The sequence below is a fragment of the Schistocerca americana genome, chromosome 5 (assembly GCF_021461395.2).
Source record: "Schistocerca americana isolate TAMUIC-IGC-003095 chromosome 5, iqSchAmer2.1, whole genome shotgun sequence".
NCBI lineage: Eukaryota > Metazoa > Arthropoda > Insecta > Orthoptera > Acrididae > Schistocerca > Schistocerca americana.
Genome location: NC_060123.1, coordinates 560,640,089 through 560,665,599, shown reverse-complemented (window position 1 = coordinate 560,665,599; position 25,511 = coordinate 560,640,089). Strand labels below are relative to the sequence as shown.

At 45.6% G+C, this 25,511-nt stretch overlaps 1 protein-coding gene across 1 annotated transcript in view; it reads right to left on the bottom strand.

The window, feature by feature from the left end:
- Positions 1-6,276: 6,276 nt before the first annotated feature.
- Positions 6,277-25,511, bottom strand: part of LOC124616530 (cytochrome P450 6k1-like) — a 62,503-nt gene continuing 43,268 nt past the window's right edge. Inside the window, exons 6-7 of the mRNA XM_047144846.1 lie at positions 6,788-7,039; positions 6,277-6,443 (exon numbers count right to left, since the gene is read on the bottom strand). Coding sequence (XP_047000802.1) covers positions 6,277-6,443; positions 6,788-7,039 — 419 coding nt within the window. The remainder of the gene's footprint in view (positions 6,444-6,787; positions 7,040-25,511) is intronic.

Genomic DNA, 25,511 nt, shown 5'->3' with positions numbered 1-25,511 from the left:
AAGACGTCCTAACATTTAAATCTATACTCAATGTTAACAAATTTCTCTTCTTCAGAAACGCTTTCCTTGCCATTGCCAGTCTACATTTTATATCGTCTCTACTTCGACCATCATTAGTTATTCTGCTCCCCAAATAGCAAAACTCCTTTACTACTTTAAGCGTCTCATTTTCTAATCTAATTCCCTGAGCATCACCCGACTTAATTCGAGTACATTCCATTATTCTTGTTTAGCTTTTGTTGATGTTCATCTTATATCCTCCTTTTGAGACACTGTCCATTCCGTTCAGCTGCTCTTCCAGGTCCTTCGCTGTCTCTTACAGAATTACAATGTCATCGGCGAACCTCAAAGTTTTGATTTCTTCTCCATGGATTTTAATACGTACTGCGAATTTTCCTTTTGTTTCCTTTACTGCTTGCTCAATACACAGATTGAATAACATCGGCGATAGGCTACATTGTCAAAAGCTTTCTCTAAGTCTATAAATGCTAGAAATGTAGGTTTGCCTTTCCTTAATCTATTTTCTAAGATAAGTCGTAAGGTCAGTATTGCCTCACGTGCTCCAACGTTTCTACGGAATCCAAACGGATGTTCCCTGAGGTTGACTTCTACCAGTTTTTCCATTCGTCTGTAAAGAATTCGTGTTAGTATTTTGTAGCCGTGGCTTATTAAACTTGATATTCATGCAAAAGGTTCTCTTTTATCAAAAAGGTCTCTTTAATTTTCCTGTAGGTACTATCTATTTTACCACTAGTGATATATGCCCCTACGTCCTCACATTTGTCCTCTAGCCATTCCTGCTTAGCCATTTTGCACTTCTTGTCGAACTCATTTTTGAGACGTTTGTATTCCTTTTTGCCTGCTTCATTTACTTCATTTTTGTATTTTCTTCTTTTATCAATTTAATTCATTATGTCTTCTGTTATCCAAGGATTTCTACTAGCCCTCGTCGTTTTACCTACTTGATCCTCTGTTGCCTTCAATATTTCATCTCTCAAAGCCACCAATTTTTCTTCTATTGTATTTCGTTCCCCCATTCTTGTCAGTGATTCCCTAATGCTCTCCCTGAAGCTCTCTACAACCATTGGTTCTGTCAGTTTGTCCAGGTTCCATCTCCTTAAATTCCAACCTTTTTGCAGTTTTTTCAGTTTTAATCTACATTTCATAACCAATAGATTGTGGTCAGACTACCCATCTGCCCCTGGAAATGTCTTAAAATTTAAAACCTGGATCCGAAATCTCTGTCTTACCATTATATAATCTATCTGACATCTTCCAGTATCTCCAGGCTTCTTCCATGTATACAACCTTCTTTCATGATTCTTGAACCAAGTTATGCTCTGTGTCCACATCTGCCCCTGGAAATGTCTTACAATTTAAAACCTGGTTCCGAAATCTCTGTGTTACATTACATAATCTATCTGAAACGTTCCAGTATCTCCAGGCTTCTTCCATGTGTACAACCTTCTTTCATGATTCTTGAACCAAGTTATGGTCTGTGCAAATTTCTACCAGGCGGTTTCCTCTTTGATTCCTTACCCCCATTCCATAATCACCTACTACGTTTCCTTCTCTTCCTTTTCCTACTGTCAAATTCCAGTCACCCATGACTACTAATTTTTCGTCCCCCTTCACTATCTAAATAATTTCTTTTATCTCATCATATATTTCATCAATCTCTTCGTCATCTGCGGAGCTAGTTGGCATATAAACTTGTACTACTGTGGTAGGCGTGGGCTTTGTATCTATCTTGGTCACAATAATGCGTTCACTATGCTGTTTGTAGTAGCTTATCTGCATTCCTATTTTCTTATTCATTATTAAACCTACTCCTGCATTACCCCTATTTGTTTCTTCCTGCAGCATCGCAGTGGAAACATCCAGTTTTTCGTAGCCTTATTACACGATCTCGTTCAATTTCTGTGAGGTACTGAGAAAGGCGTCTTTGTCATCTTAAAGGCATTCGAGACTAGCATCAACTCGACAAGTCCACTCTCATACGTAACTAACGCTCACTACAGTTACCGAAAGTATTTGAAGCAAACCTGTTTTGCATCCTCAGCGCAGTTCTTATACGACTGGTGCGAAATTTGAATAGACCCTTACCAACTTTCCTTTATTACGCACAACTCTTTTTAAGCATTGCGATTTTTTCCCATCAGTGTATCTCCAATGAACACTTGATTTTTGTGTGCCGTGAGTACTTAGAAATAAGAAGACGTATAGTTTTCATAAAATTAGGAACTGAATATGATAGTTAGCACATATTTGATGAATTTAATATTTAAATACTTACGTGTTCGAACCGAACGAAAAAGACGGAAAAAAAATAACTGAAACGAGATTCGAACCAGTCCAGAGTGCTACTGATTATTAAGTACTTTAAATTTCACGGAATTGCTAGTAGGACAGGCAACTCTCGTAGGCACCACACAGTCCCACGTCCTGTCAATAAAAATCGACCATGCTTTAGCGTATTAAAGACGGTCAGAAAACTTCGTAGTCAATTTTCTCGAGGATTTTTTGAGAGTTGCATCGAACTATTTTGGTGGCCTAACATTTGGGTTCTGAACTTTACGTACCGTCAATCTAAAAATTACAAAAATCCCGTTGCCGTGTGGTTCCGTTGTTAGATGAAGCTATTTTCGAACGCCGTACTGGACCATGGTTGGTCTTTTCCCTCCTTCACATCCATGTTCGGCACATCTACAGGGTGTTAAAAAAAAGTATTCCATATTTTGAGAGGTGGTAGTATGGACAAGAACAAGATAAAAATTTCCATTAATCATGGACTCTAAAATGCATAGCTTAAGAGCAATGATGAAGCTAGCGAAGATGTATAAGTGTTCAAAGCTGCTGTTTAGAAGCCGAGTACTTTTATTAACTCCCTGAATATTACCGAACAGCTAACCAGGGGCACGGCTATCTATCAAACGGCTTCCAGGGGAAATAATATTTGATTTTCAATATTTCATACAATTATTGACCAAATTTAAAAATTTAAAACGCTGTCATAATCTACTCATTCTGCTAAAAGTTTAGCACAATGAGTCAAGTGCTAGAGTCAGGAACTGTATTGAGGCAACGATACTCATTGCACAAAAATTACCCAGACTATATTCATCCAGTATTTGAGAATGAATACTTAGTGATTTCTAAAAAACGTTTCACACAATTTCAAGTCTTTTCGAAACTTTTTGTCGCCGTCGCACCCCACAAAATAATGAAAGTAGAACAGTTTCTTGCTTACCACATTTTCTTCGTTCATGCTGTAAAACGTCAGCCTCACGCATGATGTTTTAATGTAATACTTCTTTACTATTAACTTTACTGGCAACACATCTTGCAGACAGTATCCACCTGTACCTGAAAAATTATACCATTTGAGGACGGGGCACACGAGAAATGCGAACCCTTACCTCCAACTTGTGACGTCATACTAGTTGCCTTGTTCGCCATACTTCGCGAATGCTTGGCTCTGTGCGGGGCCCATGGGAAATCAGTATATCAGTGAAAAGTTACCCACTAAAGGTGCTAACTTCATCGTGTACTATCGAGAGCTTACCTGCGTTTAAAAACGCAGTTCAGAATTATTAAACTTGTTTGAAATAATTAATTGTTCCTCGCCAGAGGTGGTTGCTGGCAATATTAAGAGCTACAGTGTCACGTGCTGTAACCTATGAGCCGTGGCCTATCTTTCTCGTGCGCGTCGGTTCAGGAGGTATTACGTCATAAACATTGAGATGCGTGAACCATGTGAGTTCGATTATTAAAAGAATTGAAGGTTTTACCCATTTGCGCTCCATATCTTCTTCCTCAGAGCCGGTGGACTTACACCATCGGTTGCAGTAGTGCCATGGTTACGATGGTTTGAGGCGATATCGTGCCTGCGCGGACACAGAACTTTGGAATATCTTTCCTGTAACTCTTGACAATGAAAAATAAAGTCATCAAAAAAAGTTCTGCATCACCTCGGTTCCGAGAGTTCCGGAACCTGTACAGAAAACTGGCAAAGAGATCACCATAAACATCATTTCCGCCCGTTTTATTCCTCATGAAAACTTCACATTGCATGTTGTACCACCATACAGCGAGACCTTCAGAGGTGGTGGTCCAGATTGCTGTACTCACCGGTACCTCTAGTACCCTGCAGCACGTCCTATAGCATTGATGCATGCCTTTATTTGTCGTGGCATACTATCCACAAGTTCATCAAGGCACTGTTGGTCCAGATTGCCCCACTCCTCAACGGCGATTCAGCGTATATCCCTCAGAGTGGTTGGTGCGTCACGTCATCCATAACCCGCCCTGTTCAATCTACGCCAGGCATGTTCGATAGGGTTCATGTCTGCAGAACATGTTGTCCACTCTAGTCAAGCGATGTCGTTATCCTGAAGGAAGTCATTCACCAGATGTGCACGAGGGGGGCGCAAATTGCCGTCCATGAAGACGAATGCCTCGCCAATATGCTACCGATATGGTTGCACATACGTGCAAGAGAGGTAACTACGAAGAAACCATGGGTGACAGAAGAAATGATTCAACTGATCGACGAAAGGAGGAAGTAAAAAAATGTTCAGGGAAGTCCAGCAATAAAGGGATGATACAAACAGGAAGTGCAGGGAAACTAAGGTAGGAATGGCTCAGCATATAGAAAACTCAAAACAATCTTCGTTGAAATTACTAAAGGGCGATTACATTAAGAGTGCACTGGGAATTCCACCGTTACATACAGAGCAGAGAACGGGTAGGTGGAAACGGTGGATTGAGGCCACTGCGAGAGAGAGGACTTGTCTGATGACCTCATAAAGATGAAACAAGAGAGGATAATGAAGAGATAGGGGACCCACTATTAGAATTTAAAAGAGCTATGGGAGATTTAAGATCAAATTATGCAGAACGGATGGATAACATTCCACTGGAATTTCTAAAATCATTGTAGGAAGTGGCAACAAAACGACTATTTTCGAAGAACGTACGAGACTGACTTTTGGAAAAATATCATCCACACAATTCCGACTATTGAAAGAGCAGAAAAATGGGAGAATTTTCGCACAATCAGCTTAACAGCTCATGCATCGAGGTTGCTGACCGGAATAATGTACAGAAGAATGGAAAATAAATTGAGAATCTATTAGATGACAATCATTTTGGTTTAGGAAAGTTAAAGGCGCCAGGGAGTTGCGGTTGATAATGAAAGCAAAAATGAAAAAAAAATCATAACCCGTTGTCGACCTGGGAACAGCTTCCGGTAATGTAAAATGGTGCAAGCTGTTAGAAATTCTGTGAAAAGTAGGGGTAAACTATAAAGAGTGGCAGACATGAATGAAGTGTTTGAATTAAAAGGGGGTAAGACAGAGATGTAGATATTCACCCCTAATGTTCCATCTATATATCAAAGAAGCAATGACGGAAATGAAAGAAAAGTTCAAGAGTAGGGTTAAAATTCAAGGTGAAAGGATGTAAATGATAAGATTCGATGATGACATTGCTATCCTCAGTGAAAGTGAAGAAGTCTAATAAGTACAGAACATGGACTGAGAGTAAACGGAAGAAAGACGAAAGTAATGACAAGTATCAGAAATGAGAACAGCGAGAAAATTAAGATCAGAATGGGGGACCACGACGAAGTTAAGGAATTCTTCTACCTAGTCAGAAAAATAACCCATGATGGACGGAACAAGGACATAAAAAGCACATTAGAATTGGCAAAAAGGGCATTTCTGGCCAAGAAAAGTCTGTTAGTATCAAACATTGGCTTTAATTTGATGAAGAAATTTGTGAAAATGTACGTTTTGAGCACAGCGCTGAATGGAAGTGAATGGTGGACTGTGATAAAAGCGGATAGGGTTCTTTACGATAGTAAAAACGTCGCCACTACCGGATTGCCCCTTTTGTACTACAATCTCAATTTATTTTTTCGCTGCTTTTCATCTCCGGTTTCTGCCAAATTTCTGTTCCTAGTACTATGTGGATATTGTTACCTTTAATAACTGAGACTAATTCTGCGACGATACCATAGATTCCTGCAGCTTACTGATAACACATTAACATTTTCCGATCTGCAAGGCCGAAAGTGTTCCTCTGAGGGTAATGTTGCTGAACAGGAAAAGTTGAAGAATTTTGCTAGAAAGGAAACATTAATCTTTAAAAATACCAGAATTTGTACTGTTATTGACATGTTTTATTGCCACCAAATCCTTTCCGATAGCAGACGTAAAGATTTACAAAATGGTATACATAAAAAAAAATACACAGACACTAAGGTAGCTTTGATTAATTCCTCTGTGTCAGCTTCAACTTTATACCAGTAACAGACTCCAGAACCAAGGCCCAGGGGCTGTACTGAAGAGGTACCGAAGTCTCTTCACATCGGTGTACTTCATATTTGGACATCATATATGCCAGGCCAATCTTTGACTGTAAAAGACCCAGTCTCATTCCTGTAAAACAGATATTAGTCCAATCACATGAGTCTCATATTGGCTTCCCTTACCTAGAACCGGGAGTTAAAATACTTGTGAAATTAGGTTTCAAACATAAAGAAACCTGAAGTGCAGTGGTGCAGTTATAAAATGATAATAGTAACCGAAATGAAACCCGTTTAGCTACCAAAACGATAATCGAAATGGGCATCATACTGTCGCCAGGAAAAAAGCTAGATCTTTTTTTAGATTCGAATCAAGATGTTAATAACGAAACGAAAGTGTAACATCATACAGGGTGCAATCAGTTTATCATAAATTCTTTACATTGAGCAAGCAGTGTTCTCCGTATGAAGACTTACCTATACAGTTACGAGGACCTTCACCAAATGGCATGTACACATATGGGTGTCTCGCCGCTTTCTGCTCTTCTGAGAACCTCTCGGGGTCGAAGCGTTGTGGTTCTGGGTAGTACTCGGGGTCGTGGTGGAGGGCGTATATCGGGATGAACACAGGCGTTCCTTTCTCAATAACAGGCCCACCATCGGGAAGATTAACGTCCTGTACACTTTTCCGGTCAACAAGACCAGCCGGTGGGTGTTTCCTCAACGTCTCTGTGAAAAGAAATTAATGTCTTGAAAGTAGCTAATACCGTCGATTGTGGTTGTAAAATTACAGTTTTAAGTCTTTCAGCTGTTCCATCAGAACCGAAAGTAAATGACAGACACACTGACGTAAAAAAATCGCAAAATACATTTGTCTAGGCAGCATATTTAAGTTATTAACATAGCACGATCCCATGTTAACGAAAGCAAGAGATAAGTCATTGCAGATGTGAAATGCTGGTACGTTAATATCGGTTGTAACCGATAGAATATTGAATGCAAGCAAGCAAACGTACTTGTATTGTGGTGTACAGGTGCAAGATGTCAGTTTGTGGGATGGTGTTCCATGCCTGTTGCTTGTTGCACTTGGTTGGTTGCAAGACTACCTGGTCTTGCGGTTTGATCTGAAAGGCTACAGGAGACTATGGGTTTAAGCCCCGACAGCAATCGTTTTAACTGGTAAGTCTTCCACTTGTCTACCAGGCTATGCGTCTGCTAAATTAAATCTTGCTAGCCTGCATTGGAGGGTATCACTTTTATCAGAATCTTAAATAAAAATTGAATGCTGAGAAAAATTAATAAAATGGTGGCCCTGTCATTATTGTACTCAATTAGTGATGGGTGATTAGTATATACCAAGATGGTCGTAATGTTTTATACAAATGGCAAGAGTTTATTAATCATAAGTAGGACAAACAATACAAGTTAACTGAGGTGACAAATAAATCATGAAAAGTTGGCAACACAAATAGAAGCAACAAATAATTAGGACTCCACTGGTTGGCAACGGCTAGGATTTAGCAGTGTAATCTGTTTACCCTGGCTCAAAACATGGATAATGCAATCTGAAATTATGTAACACTGAATAGACTTTGATGGGTTTATTCTACACAGATGTTGCACTACGTTGGTGCAGCAGAGAACAAGTGGCCGAACTGTGATTCGGTTTGCCCCAGCGAGCCGGAGCAGCGATGCTGTACCCCTTTCTCAGCGCTGTCTCAGCTGACGATCGTGGCACAGTAGCGATGTGCAGCGCCTGCAATTCGTTACCGTGGGTACGAAATCTGCATAGTTACGGCCAGGCGATCTGTCAGATGGATCGCAATTAGTCTCTAACGGAGCGCCAAAACCTTGGCAGATTCCATCATGTGACACTTCTGTTTGCCGGTCATACCGTGTACCAATTTGGCTCCCTCTTACAGCAACATGCACAACAAGATCAAACTTCGAGGTGGCAGACCTGATACGAATGGGATTATCCTCAGCACATCGAAATGTCCAAGATGATTGAGGCCCAAACTGTCGGTACAGCTAAGACTTCACCACAGACTCCTCAGTCAAGACCAATGCCTGTGCTAAGTCACACTCAGGACAAGTGTCCCAAGGGAACCCACTCATAATAAGTGTCAAGACCAGAACTTCCTCTTCAGACTCTGAAGCAGAAGACTATTTTCTCCATTCGTCATCTTTCCATGAAAGCTCGGTAAACTCGAAAAGTCCACCAACGAAACTGCCCCCACATGGGTTTCGTCCCAATCACAAGACCCCACGAGCGCCATGTCTCCCCTCTAGCTCGTCTGATCTACCTTCCAGCCAATCCTGACAAAAGATAATAATATTCTTTTCCTTGCTGGAGAAGCAGCCAATACCTGACTCGTAATTTACCGCGCGGGGAGGAAAAGACGTCACGCTCCCAAATTGTGTTTTCCAAGCCACTTTAGGCAGCGTGTCTTGAGAGTTTTTAGTGAACAACACATTCGTCACAGAGATCATTATCTTGATGGAACCACCGTTACAGCATTTCAGACAAGGGCCTTTGGCTAAAGTAAGAAAAGTGCTTTTGTGTCCCAACGTAGACCATTTCAGAGCCGTCCTAAAGTTCTTCTAAAAGTCCTAAGCTTCCCAAACAACTGGGCTGGAAGAGGGACACAACCACCAGAGGGCGCCGTCTATAGCGTCCGGCGCAAGGCGAACATGGAAACTAGTGGGTTTTGATGGATGCCAGCTCTATCCACAATAGGCATTTACAACACTTTTGAAACGCCTCGTCCGGGGGCCTACTTTCTCTCCTGCGCTCCTGTCCCTGCCATGGTCAGAAACGCCTAACAGGTAGATCCAGGTAGGCTGGTTTTCAACTCTTCGGCTAAAATCATTATCTACACACTGGTTCAAGAAATTCTTGGGACCAGCGCTCTTTCCCTGGTAAGTATTTTGAGATATTCCTTTCCCTAGCAGTTGTACGTGGCTTCCAAAACCCGAATGTCCACTACAAGATTTACTGTTAAATAACCAAACAGCCTGCTTGTTCTCAACTCCAGAAAGTACTATTCGAAGGAGAGATTCCATAAAGATCCTGCATGCATTAACACTGTACGTGACCCCACCACCGCCTGCTCATGTTGATAACTCCCTGTCGTCTCAGAAAAAATGATATCTGAGATGTAATTACAGCATTAAAGAATAGCTTTGAATATAAGAATAAGTGAGAGAGTGACTTTTCCTCTCACAGTCAATGCAGGGATGCTTAAAAATCTTTGTAGATGACGCTTGTCATCCACTAGTGTCCTATTTGTGCTCGATTGGAGAGAGATCTGGAAATCAAGCAGGCTATGGCAACATGTTGACACCATGTAGAGCATTCTGGGTTATAACAGTGACATGTGGTCGAGCGTTATCCTGTTCAAAAACACCCCCTGGAATGCAGTTCACGATTAACAGCACAACAGCTCGAATCATCAGGTTGACGTCCGCCTGCTTAGCTGGATGGTAACGTGCTCGCCTCCCATGCAAGCGGGCCCGGGTTCGATTCCCGGCCGGGTTGGAGATTTTCTCCGCTCGGGGACTGGGTGTAGTCCTCATCATTTCATCCCCCTCACCGGCGCGCAAGTCTCCCAGTGTGGCGTCTAATGAAATAAGACTTGCACTTGGCGGTCGAACTTCCTCCCGGCCAACGATGCCATACGCTCATTTCCATTTCATTTTTTTTTTATCAGGTTGACGCACAATTTGCAGTCGGGGTGCGTGGGATAACAATGAGAGTGCTAATGCTCTCATACGAAATCACACCCCGAACCATAACTGCAGGTGTAGGCCCAGTGTGTCCAACTCAAAGACTGGTTGATTGCTGGCTCTCTAGTGTCCTCCTCCTAACCAACACAAGGCCATCACTGGCAATGAGGCAGAACCAACTTTCTTCAGAAAACACAACAGACTCCACCCTGCCCTCCTATGAGCTCTCGCCTGGAACAGCTGAGGACGCAAATGGCAGTGAATTTGGGGTCAGTGGAATGCAGGCTGCTGGGTGTCTGGCTGGAAATTTTCCTTGAAGTAACAGTTCGTTGTGTCACTGTGGTGCCGACTGCTGTACTAATTACTGCTGCAGATGGAGTTAGATGCGCCAGAGCCATCCGCCGAACGCGATGGTCTTCCAGCCCGCCGTTGTGGCCGAGTGGTTCTAGGCGCTACAGTCTGGAACCGCGCGACCGCTACGGTCTCAGGTTCGAATCCTACCTCGGGCATGGATGTGTGTGATGTCCTTAGGTTAGTTAGGTTTAAGTACTTCTGAGTTCTAGGGGACTGATGCCCTCAACAGTTAAGTCCCATAGTGCTCAGAGCCATTTGAACCATTTTGATGGTCTTCCATTTCGTTACTGCACGTGGGTATACTGGCTGTCCGCAGCCCGGATTTCTAGCGCACAACCGCGTCACAATCGCTGCCAGCAATCATGTACAGTGGCTACATTCCTACCAAATCTTTCTGCAACATCGCAGAAGGGACATCCAGCTTCTCGTGGTTCTATCACATGTCCTCGACCAAATTCTGGGAGGTGCTGATAAGAGCGTCTCGTCCATCTTAAAAAGACATTCTTGACTAACATCAACTGGTCACGTCCAATCTCATAGACAACTAACGTTCTAGACTGTCACTGTATTTAAAATAAATCTCGTTTCAGTCCTCATGGTAGCCCTACAAGCGCCGCTCTTTACGCGTCTGGTGCGAAATCTGAATAGACATCGCCGCTCAGATGTAGAAACATGGCTACCGACTCTCGTTCACGCCGCACAACTCCATCTTGATGTTGTAATTTTTTTCCGTCAGCGTAGATACACTTCCATAAGTTTTAATTTCGTAGATGTTAACTATCGACGAAGAATGACGAATCTCGCCCATACCTTGAATCGGTGCAGGTACAAAAGCGTGTTGGGTTACGAATAAATGCTATTTGTACATGAAGCTTTCTGGAAGAAAGGCAGAAGTCAACCAAAGCACACGGCGATCGAGCCTCAATCCGTTTACTTTGTAGTTCAAAAGTCAGAACCTATGCCACCAGATACACTACTGGCCATTAAAATTGTTACACCAAGAAGAAATGCAGATGATAAACGGGTATCCATTGGACAAATATATTATACTAGAACTCACATGTGATTACAATTTCACGCAATTCGGGTGCATACATCCTGAGAAATCAGTACCCAGAACAACCACCTCTGGCCATAATAACGGCCTAGATACGCCTGGGTATGGAGTCAAACAGAGCTTGGATGGCGTGTACAGGTACAGCTGCCCATGCAGCTTCAACATGATACCACAGTTCATCAAGAGTAGTGACTGACGTATTGTGACGAGTCAGTTGCTCGGTCACCATTGACCAGACGTTTTCAGTTGGTGAGAGATCTGGAGAATGTGCTGGCAAGGGCAGCAGTCAAACATTTTCTGCATCCAGAAAGGCCCGTACTGGACCTGCAACATGCGGTCGTGCATTATCCTGCTGAAATGTAGGGTTTCGCAGGGATCGAATGAAGGGTAGAGCCACGGGTCGTAACATATTTGAAATGTAACGTCCACTGTTCAAAGTGCCGTCAATGCAAACCAGAGGTGACCGAGACGTGTAACCAATGGCAGCCCATACCATCACGCCGGGTGATACGCCCGTATGGCGATGACGAATACACGCTTCCAATGAGCGTTCACCGCGATGTCGCCAAACTCGGATGCGACCACCATGATGCTGTAAACAGAACCTGGATTCATCCGAAAAAAATGACTTTTGCCATTCGTGCACCGAGGTTCGTCGTTGAGTACACCATCGCAGGCGCTCCTGTCTGTGATGCAGCGTCAAGGGTAACCGCAAACATGGTCTCCGAGCTGATAGTCCATGCTGCTGCAAACGTTGTCGAACTGTTCGTGCAGAAGGTTGTTGTCTTGCAAACGTCCCCATCTCTTGACTCGGCGATCGAGATGTGGCTGCACGATCCGTTTCAGCCATGCGGATAAGATGCCTGCCATCTCGACTGCTAGTGATAACGAGGCCGTTGGGATCCAGCACGGCGTTCCGTATTACCCTCCTGTACCCTCCGATTCCACATTCTTCTAACAGTCATTGGATCTCGACCAACGCGAGCAGCAATGTAGCGATACGATAAGCCGCAATCGCGATAGGCTACAATCTCACCTTTATCAAAGTCGGAAACGTGATGGTACGCATTTCTCCTTCTTACACGAGGCATCACAACAACGTTTCACCAGGCAATGCCGGTCAACTGCTGTTTGTGTATGAGAAATCGGTTGGGAACTTTCCTCATATCAGCACGTTGTAGGTGTCGCCATCGGCGCCAACCTTGTGTGAATGCTGAGAAAAGCTAATCATTTGCATATCACAGCATCTTCTTCCTGTCGGTTATCACGTCATCTTCGTGGTGTAGCAATTTTAATGGCTAGTAGTGTATTTCTCTAAGTGTACGAAGACTCGTTACAAATATTGGAGCAAGAAACAAAGTGCACCTCTCAGTTCAAAAATGGTTCTGAGCACTATGGGACTCAACATCTGAGGTCATCAGTCCCCTAGAACTTAGAACTACTTAAACCTAACTAACCTAAGGACATTACACACATCCTTGCCCGAGGCAGGATTCGAACTTGCAACCGTAGCGGTCGCCTGGTTCCAGACTACAGCGGATCTCTCAGTGTTAATAAGAATGAGGCTCTCTAAAGTAGAGCACGAAAATTATATCGTAGACACGACTAGGCGGCGTCTGCGTAACGTCACTTAGCGAAGTGGCTCTGGCTGTGTGGTTGGCACCGGCCGTCCCACATCACGGCGGCAGAGGGCGTTCGTGGTTGAGGCATTCGAGGCATGGCTCAGCGGGCGCGCACCATTGGGTCTGCCAGAGCTCGCGAGATCGCTGTCTTGCCAATTTTATCACACCAGTACAGTGTATCGATGTGTGATACCACAGGCTGTGACAAGATAAGGTCTGCAGCTTTTATTGCATCAGACGGCGCTATTATTTAAATTCTTATTTCCACAAAAGCTTGAGCAAGTTGGATCTCCCTCAAGCCTTTCATGCATGCTGTACTAGAGATGCCATGCAGCACTAGAGACAGTTTAAGATGCCACAGAGCCCGCACAGAAGGCATGAGGTAGACAAATGGAACCCTACGTACCATTTGAGTGTTTGACAAAGACTGTAAAATATTAATCGCTTAGTTAAGTTAGGAGGGGAACCCCCTCAAAATTACCTCCCTTTTTATTGTGATTCTTCAGTTTCTCCCGGCGTATTTTTTGCTCCAACAGTCCACAGGTGTATTGCCGGTCCATAGTGTCAAATCGGTACAATATTTCGGCGATCAGACATGTAACCATCGTCAGGTGCGCTGACGAACTGAGCTCCTGAGGGCGGGCGGCCGTCTTAAATCCCCTCCCCTCGCGAGCCGTTCTCTCCGCAGTCTGCGACCGCGCGTCAGCGGTCGGTGAGACGCTGGCGTCGGCGTCTGTGGTGGCGTCGGTGTAATTGCCTCGTCCGCCCTACTCGCCCTTTCGTTTCCTTTGCTGAGCGTCTTTTTAATTAGACTCAATGCTGGTTCCCATGCCGAGGTTGTAGCCACAATCTCGGTTGATGAGTGCGTCCCTGGTACGAATTTCGATAGCTTCTCTAACGACGCTATCCCAGTATTTAGATGTCTGTGCCAAGACCCTGGTATGTTGGTAGTCCATTTCGTGATTTTCGGACAAACAGTGATCTGCGACCGCCGACTTGTTGGGGTACCCAAGTCGAGTGTGCCTCTGTTGTTCTCGTCAACGATCTTCGATGGTGTGCACTGTCTGTCCAGTATAAATCTTCCCACACTGACACAGAATCTGGTATATCGCGGCCTTCCGCAAACCGAGCTCGTCTTTGATATTTCCCAATAATGCTCGCGTTTGATTTGGTGGGCAAAAGACAGTTCCTATTCGGTGTTTCCTCAATATTCGTCCTATTTTCCCCGATAGTGCGCCAGTATACGGTATATAGGCAGTGTCTATGTCATTCTGCGTGACTTGTTCCGTCTCCACAAGCTGTACTGTAGAAGTGGGGCGGAGAGTGCGTCTGATTTGCCATTCCGAGTACCCATTTATCCGGAATACAGATTTGAGGTGTTCCAGCTCTTGGGGCAGACTCTCAGCATCAGAGATGGTGGGCGCGCTGTGCACCAGTGTTTTTAGCACCACATTCCTCTGCGCAGAGTGGTGGCAGCTATCCACTTGCAAATACACTCCTGGAAATTGAAATAAGAACACCGTGAATTCATTGTCCCAGGGAGGGGAAACTTTATTGACACATTCCTGGGGTCAGATACATCACATGATCACACTGACAGAACCACAGGCACATAGACACAGGCAACAGAGCATGCACAATGTCGGCACTAGTACAGTGTATATCCACCTTTCGCAGCAATGCAGGCTGCTATTCTCCCATGGAGACGATCGTAGAGATGCTGGATGTAGTCCTGTGGAACGGCTTGCCATGCCATTTCCACCTGGCGCCTCAGTTGGACCAGCGTTCGTGCTGGACGTGCAGACCGCGTGAGACGACGCTTCATCCAGTCCCAGACATGCTCAATGGGGGACAGATCCGGAGATCTTGCTGGCCAGGGTAGTTGACTTACACCTTCTAGAGCACGTTGGGTGGCACGGGATACATGCGGACGTGCATTGTCCTGTTGGAACAGCAAGTTCCCTTGCCGGTCTAGGAATGGTAGAACGATGGGTTCGATGACGGTTTGGATGTACCGTGCACTATTCAGTGTCCCCTCGACGATCACTAGTGGTGTACGGCCAGTGTAGGAGATCGCTCCCCACACCATGATGCCGGGTGTTGGCCCTGTGTGCCTCGGTCGTATGCAGTCCTGATTGTGGCGCTCACCTGCACGGCGCCAAACACGCATACGACCATCATTGGCACCAAGGCAGAAGCGACTCTCATCGCTGAAGACGACAGGTCTCCATTCGTCCCTCCATTCACGCCTGTCGCGACACCACTGGAGGCGGGCTGCACGATGTTGGGGCGTGAGCGGAAGACGGCCTAACGGTGTGCGGGACCGTAGCCCAGCTTCATGGAGACGGTTGCGAATGGTCCTCGCCGATACTCCAGGAGCAACAGTGTCCCTAATTTGCTGGGAAGTGGCGGTGCGGTCCCCTACGGCACTGCGTAGGATCCTACGGTCTTGGCGTGCATCCGTGCGTCGCTGCGGTCCGGTCCCAGGTCGACGGGCACGTGCACCTTCCGCCGACCACTGGCGACAACATCGATGTACTGTGGAGACCTCACGCCCCACGTGTTGAGCAATTCGGCGGTACGTCCACCCGGCCTCCCGCATGCCCACTATACACCCTCGCTCAAAGTCCGTCAACTGCACATACGGTTCACGTCTACGCTGTCGCGGCATGCTACCAGTGTTAAAGACTGCGATGGAGCTCCGTATCCCACGGCAAACTGGCTGACACTGACGGCGGCGGTGCACAAATGCTGCGCAACACCGCGGTTCCTGGTGTGTCCGCTGTGCCGTGCGTGTGATCATTGCTTGTACAGCCCTCCCGCAGTGTCCGGAGCAAGTATGGTGGGTCTGACACACCGGTGTCAATGTGTTCTTTTTTCCATTTCCAGGAGTGTACATCGACGTGTATCCTCATGGGTGCTTTCTGATGTACACCTCCTGGAGTGTTGCAGTTCAGTACCATCGCCTCGTGTAACACAAACAACCTCGCAGGTAAGAGCCCAACTGCACTGGGAGGCCACGGCAGCTCTGCTGGCAGACACGCTAGATACAACGCATGACACTCGGTGGAGTCTCCCTCGCACATCGCGAGGTTCTGACGGCACGTCTGCCAGCCAGACACTACTCGCAGTCGATCGAATGGCAGCTTATGGCCAGTTACACGCCTAGCCCTCTTCTGTATTGTTCATACCGCTCGGTTCCATAGGTTAGCCTCGGTAGTGACGCTATTTCTAACTCTGTAATCGAAGTTGCTGTTCTGTACACTACTGAGGGCTGTTAACGATTGGTCTCCCTCCTGACTGTTTCCTATACTGACAAGAGGAGGCCACGACGTTTGGAACGCGGATTTACCGTAAACTTCGTGCACTCGTAGAACTACATGAGGACAACAAAATGTGTAAGCAGTAGCGCATACTTCTCAAGCGTTACTGAGAAAATCGCAAGATAATTTCGGTCGTCAAATATATATCTGTGCGTGGTCATTTTAACCATGAAGCGGCTAGAGCCGAGTGGTGGCGTCACGGTAGCTCAGCGTGTTCGGTCAGAGCGTTACCTTTTTCTTTCTAATAAAAGAGCTGAGCGATCTGACCATCGAACAAACTGCACAGATATCATCGGATGTAAGCCCTGAACAGATTCAATGAATAATATAGAACAATTTTTTTTTAAAGGTAGTAGGCGTTCAAGCCGCTGGATCGAGTTCCCTTCGTCAGTTTTTTTTTTTTTTTTCAACTCAGTCATTTTCTTCATTATTTATATTACAATTGATATACTGGGGAAAATACGTGTAACCGGATGAACTGTTATTAAATTTACAATGTTATTTGGCAGTGTACTAATTTTTATTATCGCAAATAATGTAATACTAACTATCGACAAGTAAACGGCCAAACGCATAAAGTGATGCTGAAAATGAATGCTTGTCCGTGATTTGAGAAATCCCTTACACCTAGAAAGAGCCCGAAACGACTTGTTACCTCCAAGATTTGACCAGCACAGACGGCTTTTGAAAGATGTACAAGTAATAGTCGCTTTCGACTTTAAGAGTACAAGTTGCAGGATGGTATTTTTCGTAAAATTTGGAAAACAAAGTTAAACGGCATCAGCTGCATTGAATAAGTGCTATGTTTCCGCATACGCAAGGTCTTTTGACGTTTTCCGTGGAAAAACAAACCTCGTTAACATTTTCAAAAACCTCTGTTTCAGACGATAGTTTGGAAGCAAACCATGCATAACGCAGTATTTCCTAAAAAATTGACGCTGATAATTGGTAATGTAGTATCGAATGTATTTTAATAGGGTCTTCTTTAATAAAAGTCCATCCGATTACACGTAGTTTTCCCAGTATGTCAATTGTAATATAAATACTAAAGAAAATGACTGTGCAGAAAATAAAAAAAACTGACGAACGGAACTCGATCCAGCGATCTAGCGGCTTGAACGCCAACCACTTTTTTTTTAAAAAAAAAAAAGCATTTTGGTCTATATTGTTCGCTGAATTTGTTCAGGGCAGACGTCCGATGACACCCGTTCAGTCTTTTCGTTCATCCGTTCCCCCAGTTCTTTTATTACAAAGGAAAGCTAAGGCTCTGACCGAACACGCTGAGCTACCGTGCCGGCAACACTCGGTTGCAGCCGCTTTATGGTTAAAATGGCCACGTACAGATATGTATTTGACTACCGAAATAATTTTGCGATTTTCTCAGTAATGCTTGAGAAGTACACGCTACTGTTAACACATTTTATTGTCCTCGTGGATTACTACGAGTGTACGAAGTTGACAGTAAATTCGCATTCCAAACGTCGTGGAATCCCCTTGTGGGAGTTGGTGAGGTGTCGTAAAGCGTTCGTTCAGTTCGGTGTGCTTTGATTGCAGAGATAATTTGTTACTTTAGAAATATTGAGTGATTTTTAGTTTTGGATCTAGTAATTAAGTTTTATTGAAGAATCACAAAGACGTATCGGAGTATAAAGTGAGATCATAAACGTTGTTACACGCCCATGGAAACATACGTTCCGAGAGGTCAGGAAATTGTATACATGTTTATGCATCGCAGCCCAGAATCATGGAAGTGGACATGGAGCACATGGTAAAGTGAAGAAGAACCCAAGAGCGGCGAACGTGGACAAGTCCTTCGAGAAAATGTGGCACCTTGCGATTTCTCAACGTAATCCGAGTGATGAGATGAACCCCTTTGAAATTCCCAAGAGCAACGTTGTGTTCATGAAAAGTTAAAACATTGCTTTAATTATCTAAAAAGTTCTAAAACGGAAGAAAACAGGTTTGTATGCTCTAATCTGGTACTAGCTGCCTGCGCTGGTAGTAGTTTTTGAAGCAATTGAACGCAAGCGCTTGACGTTACATGTTGGTTACGAATTACGGCTCTTAGCTGGGGCCTAGTGATTACAATTTTTAACAGAGGTTGTTACTCTGAGGAACGCCAGACATAATGGTCGAAACTGGTCAATAATAGCGTGTCTTACTGCAGCCTGGTTGCTGGTTTTGTTTCAAACATAGCACACATAAACAACAGGAAGTCAGTGGCTGTTTCTGTGGCACTGGGATACGAATGTACTAAACTTCTCATTTTCTTCCGCCGTTTCCACAGAAAGCTTACATGATCAACACTATTCAGTGTAAACACTCCTGAAAACAATAAAGGGGAAAACGTTTCTAGTAGTGGTATCGGTTGATCGCTTCGGATGGGAGAGAGGGGGGGGGGGGGGGGGCTGTATGCACTGAGCTCCGAAGTGTTGGCTGCGCAGTCATTGGTTGAGCATGCCTGCAGCTGTGGTCACTTGTTTCTGATTGGCTGGCGGAGGAGAGATGCCAACACAGTACAGGCCCACCTCAGTTCCTCAGGAGCCCAGACCGCTTCGCCACCAAACGGCTTACGGAACTGCACGGAGGCTCCGTTGCGGTAAACCTACCGGTCAGTGCACTCACGTACGGATTGGCAGAGCGACTGAACGATACAGAACAGGGCTGCAGTACCACCGCGATGTCGCCAAACTCGGATGCGACCACCATGATGCTGTAAACAGAACCTGGATTCATCCGAAAAAAATGACTTTTGCCATTCGTGCACCGAGATTCGTCGTTGAGTACACCATCGCAGGCGCTCCTGTCTGTGATGCAGCGTCAAGGGTAACCGCAAACATGGTCTCCGAGCTGATAGTCCATGCTGCTGCAAACGTCGTCGAACTGTTCGTGCAGAAGGATGTTGTCTTGCAAACGTCCCCATCTCTTGACTCGGCGATCGAGATGTGGCTGCACGATCCGTTTCAGCCATGCGGATAAGATGCCTGCCATCTCGACTGCTAGTGATAACGAGGCGGTTGGGATCCAGCACGGCGTTCCGTATTACCCTCCTGTACCCTCCGATTCCACATTCTGCTAAGAGTCATTGGATCTCGACCAACGCGAGCAGCAATGTAGCGATACGATAAGCCGCAATCGCGATAGGCTACAATCTCACCTTTATCAAAGTCGGAAACGTGATGGTACGCATTTCTCCTTCTTACACGAGGCATCACAACAACGTTTCACCAGGCAATGCCGGTCAACTGCTGTTTGTGTATGAGAAATCGGTTGGGAACTTTCCTCATATCAGCACGTTGTAGGTGTCGCCATCGGCGCCAACCTTGTGTGAATGCTGAGAAAAGCTAATCATTTGCATATCACAGCATCTTCTTCCTGTCGGTTATCACGTCATCTTCGTGGTGTAGCAATTTTAATGGCTAGTAGTGTATTTCTCTAAGTGTACGAAGACTCGTTACAAATATTGGAGCAAGAAACAAAGTGCACCTCTCAGTTCAAAAATGGTTCTGAGCACTATGGGACTCAACATCTGAGGTCATCAGTCCCCTAGAACTTAGAACTACTTAAACCTAACTAACCTAAGGACATCACACACATCCTTGCCCGAGGCAGGATTCGAACTTGCAACCGTAGCGGTCGCCTGGTTCCAGACTGCAGCGGACCTCTCAGTGTTAATAAGAATGAGGCTCTCTAAAGTAGAGCACGAAAATTATATCGTAGACACGACTAGGCGGCGTCTGCGTAACGTCACTTAGCGAAGTGGCTCTGGCTGTGTGGTTGGCACCGGCCGTCCCACATCACGGCGGCAGAGGGCGTTCGTGGTTGAGGCATTCGAGGCATGGCTCAGCGGGCGCGCACCATTGGGTCTGCCAGAGCTCGCGAGATCGCTGTCTTGCCAATTTTATCACACCAGTACAGTGTATCGATGTGTGATACCACAGGCTGTGACAAGATAAGGTCTGCAGCTTTTATTGCATCAGACGGCGCTATTATTTAAATTCTTATTTCCACAAAAGCTTGAGCAAGTTGGATCTCCCTCAAGCCTTTCATGCATGCTGTACTAGAGATGCCATGCAGCACTAGAGACAGTTTAAGATGCCACAGAGCCCGCACAGAAGGCATGAGGTAGACAAATGGAACCCTACGTACCATTTGAGTGTTTGACAAAGACTGTAAAATATTAATCGCTTAGTTAAGTTAGGAGGGGAACCCCCTCAAAATTACCTCCCTTTTTATTGTGATTCTTCAGTTTCTCCCGGCGTATTTTTTGCTCCAACAGTCCACAGGTGTATTGCCGGTCCATAGTGTCAAATCGGTACAATATTTCGGCGATCAGACATGTCACCATCGTCAGGTGCGCTGACGAACTGAGCTCCTGAGGGCGGGCGGCCGTCTTAAATCCCCTCCCCTCGCGAGCCGTTCTCTCCGCAGTCTGCGACCGCGCGTCAGCGGTCGGTGAGACGCTGGCGTCGGCGTCTGTGGTGGCGTCGGTGTAATTGCCTCGTCCGCTCTACTCGCCCTTTCGTTTCCTTTGCTGAGCGTCTTTTTAATTAGACTCAATGCTGGTTCCCATGCCGAGGTTGTAGCCACAATCTCGGTTGATGAGTGCGTCCCTGGTACGAATTTCGATAGCTTCTCTAACGACGCTATCCCAGTATTTAGATGTCTGTGCCAAGACCCTGGTATGTTGGTAGTCCATTTCGTGATTTTCGGACAAACAGTGATCTGCGACCGCCGACTTGTTGGGGTACCCAAGTCGAGTGTGCCTCTGTTGTTCTCGTCAACGATCTTCGATGGTGTGCACTGTCTGTCCAGTATAAATCTTCCCACACTGACACAGAATCTGGTATATCGCGGCCTTCCGCAAACCGAGCTCGTCTTTGATATTTCCCAATAATGCTCGCGTTTGATTTGGTGGGCAAAAGACAGTTCCTATTCGGTGTTTCCTCAATATTCGTCCTATTTTCCCCGATAGTGCGCCAGTATACGGTATATAGGCAGTGTCTATGTCATTCTGCGTGACTTGTTCCGTCTCCACAAGCTGTACTGTAGAAGTGGGGCGGAGAGTGCGTCTGATCTGCCATTCCGAGTACCCGTTTATCCGGAATACAGATTTGAGGTGTTCCAGCTCTTGGGGCAGACTCTCAGCATCAGAGATGGTGGGCGCGCTGTGCACCAGTGTTTTTAGCACCACATTCCTCTGCGCAGAGTGGTGGCAGCTATCCACTTGCAAATAAGAACACCGTGAATTCATTGTCCCAGGAAGGGGAAACTTTATTGACACATTCCTGGGGTCAGATACATCACATGATCACACTGACAGAACCACAGGCACATAGATACAGGCAACAGAGCATGCACAATGTCGGCACTAGTACAGTGTATATCCACCTTTCGCAGCAATGCAGGCTGCTATTCTCCCATGGAGACGATCGTAGAGATGCTGGATGTAGTCCTGTGGAACGGCTTGCCATGCCATTTCCACCTGGCGCCTCAGTTGGACCAGCGTTCGTGCTGGACATGCAGACCGCGTGAGATGACGCTTCATCCAGTCCCAGACATGCTCAATGGGGGACAGATCCGGAGATCTTGCTGGCCAGGGTAGTTGACTTACACCTTCTAGAGCACGTTGGGTGGCACGGGATACATGCGGACGTGCATTTTCCTGTTGGAACAGTAAGTGCCCTTGCCGGTCTAGGAATGGTAGAACGATGGGTTCGATGACGGTTTGGATGTACCATGCACTATTCAGCGTCCCCTCGACGATCACCAGTGGTGTACGGCCAGTGTAGGAGATCGCTCCCCACACCATGATGCCGGGTGTTGGCCCTGTGTGCCTCGGTCGTATGCAGTCCTGATTGTGGCGCTCACCTGCACGGCGCCAAACACGCATACGACCATCATTGGCACCAAGGCAGAAGCGACTCTCATCGCTGAAGACGACACGTCTCCATTCGTCCCTCCATTCACGCCTGTCGCGACACCACTGGAGGCGGGCTGCACGATGTTGGGGCGTGAGCGGAAGACGGCCTAACGGTGTGCGGGACCGTAGCCCAGCTTCATGGAGACGGTTGCGAATGGTCCTCGCCGATACCCCAGGAGCAACAGTGTCCCTAATTTGCTGGGAAGTGGCGGTGCGGTCCCCTACGGCACTGCGTAGGATCCTACGGTCTTGGCGTGCATCCGTGCGTCGCTGCGGTCCGGTCCCAGGTCGACGGGCACGTGCACCTTCCGGCGACCACTGGCGACAACATCGATGTACTGTGGAGACCTCACGCCCCACGTGTTGAGCAATTCAGCGGTACGTCCACCCGGCCTCCCGCATGCCCACTATACGTCCTCGCTCAAAGTGGTGGCGTCACGGTAGCTCAGCGTGTTCGGTCAGAGCGTTACCTTTTTCTTTCTAATAAAAGTGCTGAGCGATCTGACCATCGAACAAACTGCACAGATATCATCGGACGTAAGCCCTGAACAGATTCAATGAATAATATAGAACAATTTTTTTTTAAAGGTAGTAGGCGTTCAAGCCGCTGGATCGAGTTCCCTTCGTCAGTTTTTTTTTTTTTTTCAACTCAGTCATTTTCTTTATTATTTATATTACAATTGATATACTGGGGAAAATAGGTGTAACCAGATGAACTGTTATTAAATTTACAATGTTATTTGGCAGTGTACTAATTTTTATTATCGCAAATAATGTAATACTAACTATCGACTAGTAAACGGCCAAACGCATAAAGTGATGCTGAAAATGAATGCTTGTCCGTGATTTGAGAAATCCCTTACACCTAGAAAGAGCCCGAAACGACTTGTTACCTCCAAGATTTGACCAGCACAGACGGCTATTGAAAGATGTACAAGTAATAGTCGCTTTCGACTTTAAGAGTACAAGTTGCAGGATGGTATTTTTCGTAAAATTTGGAAAACAAAGTTAAACGGCATCAGCTGCATTGAATAAGTGCTATGTTTCCGCATACGCAAGGTCTTTTGACGTTTTCCGTGGAAAAACAAACCTCGTTAACATTTTCAAAAACCTCTGTTTCACACGATAGTTTGGAAGCAAACCATGCATAACGCAGTATTTCCTAATAAATTGACGCTGATAATTGGTAATGCAGTATCGAATGTATTTTAATAGGGTCTTCTTTAATAAAAGTCCATCCGATTACACGTAGTTTTCCCAGTATGTCAATTGTAATATAAATACTAAAGAAAATGACTGTGCAGAAAATAAAAAAAACTGACGAACGGAACTCGATCCAGCGATCTAGCGGCTTGAACGCCAACCACTTTTTTTTTAAAAAAAAAAAAGCATTTTGGTCTATATTGTTCGCTGAATTTGTTCAGGGCAGACGTCCGATGACACCCGTTCAGTCTTTTCGTTCATCCGTTCCCCCAGTTCTTTTATTACAAAGGAAAGCTAAGGCTCTGACCGAACACGCTGAGCTACCGTGCCGGCAACACTCGGTTGCAGCCGCTTTATGGTTAAAATGGCCACGTACAGATATGTATTTGACTACCGAAATAATTTTGCGATTTTCTCAGTAATGCTTGAGAAGTACACGCTACTGTTAACACATTTTATTGTCCTCGTGGATTACTACGAGTGTACGAAGTTGACAGTAAATTCGCATTCCAAACGTCGTGGCCTCCCCTTGTGGGAGTTGGTGAGGTGTCGTAAAGCGTTCGTTCAGTTCGGTGTGCTTTCATTGCAGAGATAATTTGTTACTTTAGAAATATTGAGTGATTTTTAGTTTTGGATCTAGTAATTAAGTTTTATTGAAGAATCACAAAGACGTATCGGAGTATAAAGTGAGTTCATAAACGTTGTTAAACGCCCATGGAAACATACGTTCCGAGAGGTCAGGAAATTGTATACATGTTTATGCATCGCAGCCCAGAATCATGGAAGTGGACATGGAGCACATGGTAAAGTGAAGAAGAACCCAAGAGCGGCGAACGTGGACAAGTCCTTCGAGAAAATGTGGCACCTTGCGATTTCTCAACGTAATCCGAGTGATGAGATGAACCCCTTTGAAATTCCCAAGAGCAACGTTGTGTTCATGAAAAGTTAAAACATTGCTTTAATTATCTAAAAAGTTCTAAAACGGAAGAAAACATGTTTGTATGCTCTAATCTGGTACTAGCTGCCTGCGCTGGTAGTAGTTTTTGAAGCAATTGAACGCAAGCGCTTGACGTTACATGTTGGTTACGAATTACGGCTCTTAGCTGGGGCCTAGTGATTACAATTTTTAACAGAGGTTGTTACTCTGAGGAACGCCAGACATAATGGTCGAAACTGGTCAATAATAGCGTGTCTTACTGCAGCCTGGTTGCTGGTTTTGTTTCAAACATAGCACACATAAACAACAGGAAGTCAGTGGCTGTTTCTGTGGCACTGGGATACGAATGTACTAAACTTCTCATTTTCTTCCGCCGTTTCCACAGAAAGCTTACATGATCAACACTATTCAGTGTAAACACTCCTGAAAACAATAAAGGGGAAAACGTTTCTAGTAGTGGTATCGGTTGATCGCTTCGGATGGGAGAGAGGGGGGGGGGGGGGGCTGTATGCACTGAGCTCCGAAGTGTTGGCTGCGCAGTCATTGGTTGAGCATGCCTGCAGCTGTGGTCACTTGTTTCTGATTGGCTGGCGGAGGAGAGATGCCAACACAGTACAGGCCCACCTCAGTTCCTCAGGAGCCCAGACCGCTTCGCCACCAAACGGCTTACGGAACTGCACGGAGGCTCCGTTGCGGTAAACCTACCGGTCAGTGCACTCACGTACGGATTGGCAGAGCGACTGAACGATACAGAACAGGGCTGCAGTACCACCGCGATGTCGCCAAACTCGGATGCGACCACCATGATGCTGTAAACAGAACCTGGATTCATCCGAAAAAAATGACTTTTGCCATTCGTGCACCGAGGTTCGTCGTTGAGTACACCATCGCAGGCGCTCCTGTCTGTGATGCAGCGTCAAGGGTAACCGCAAACATGGTCTCCGAGCTGATAGTCCATGCTGCTGCAAACGTCGTCGAACTGTTCGTGCAGAAGGTTGTTGTCTTGCAAACGTCCCCATCTCTTGACTCGGCGATCGAGATGTGGCTGCACGA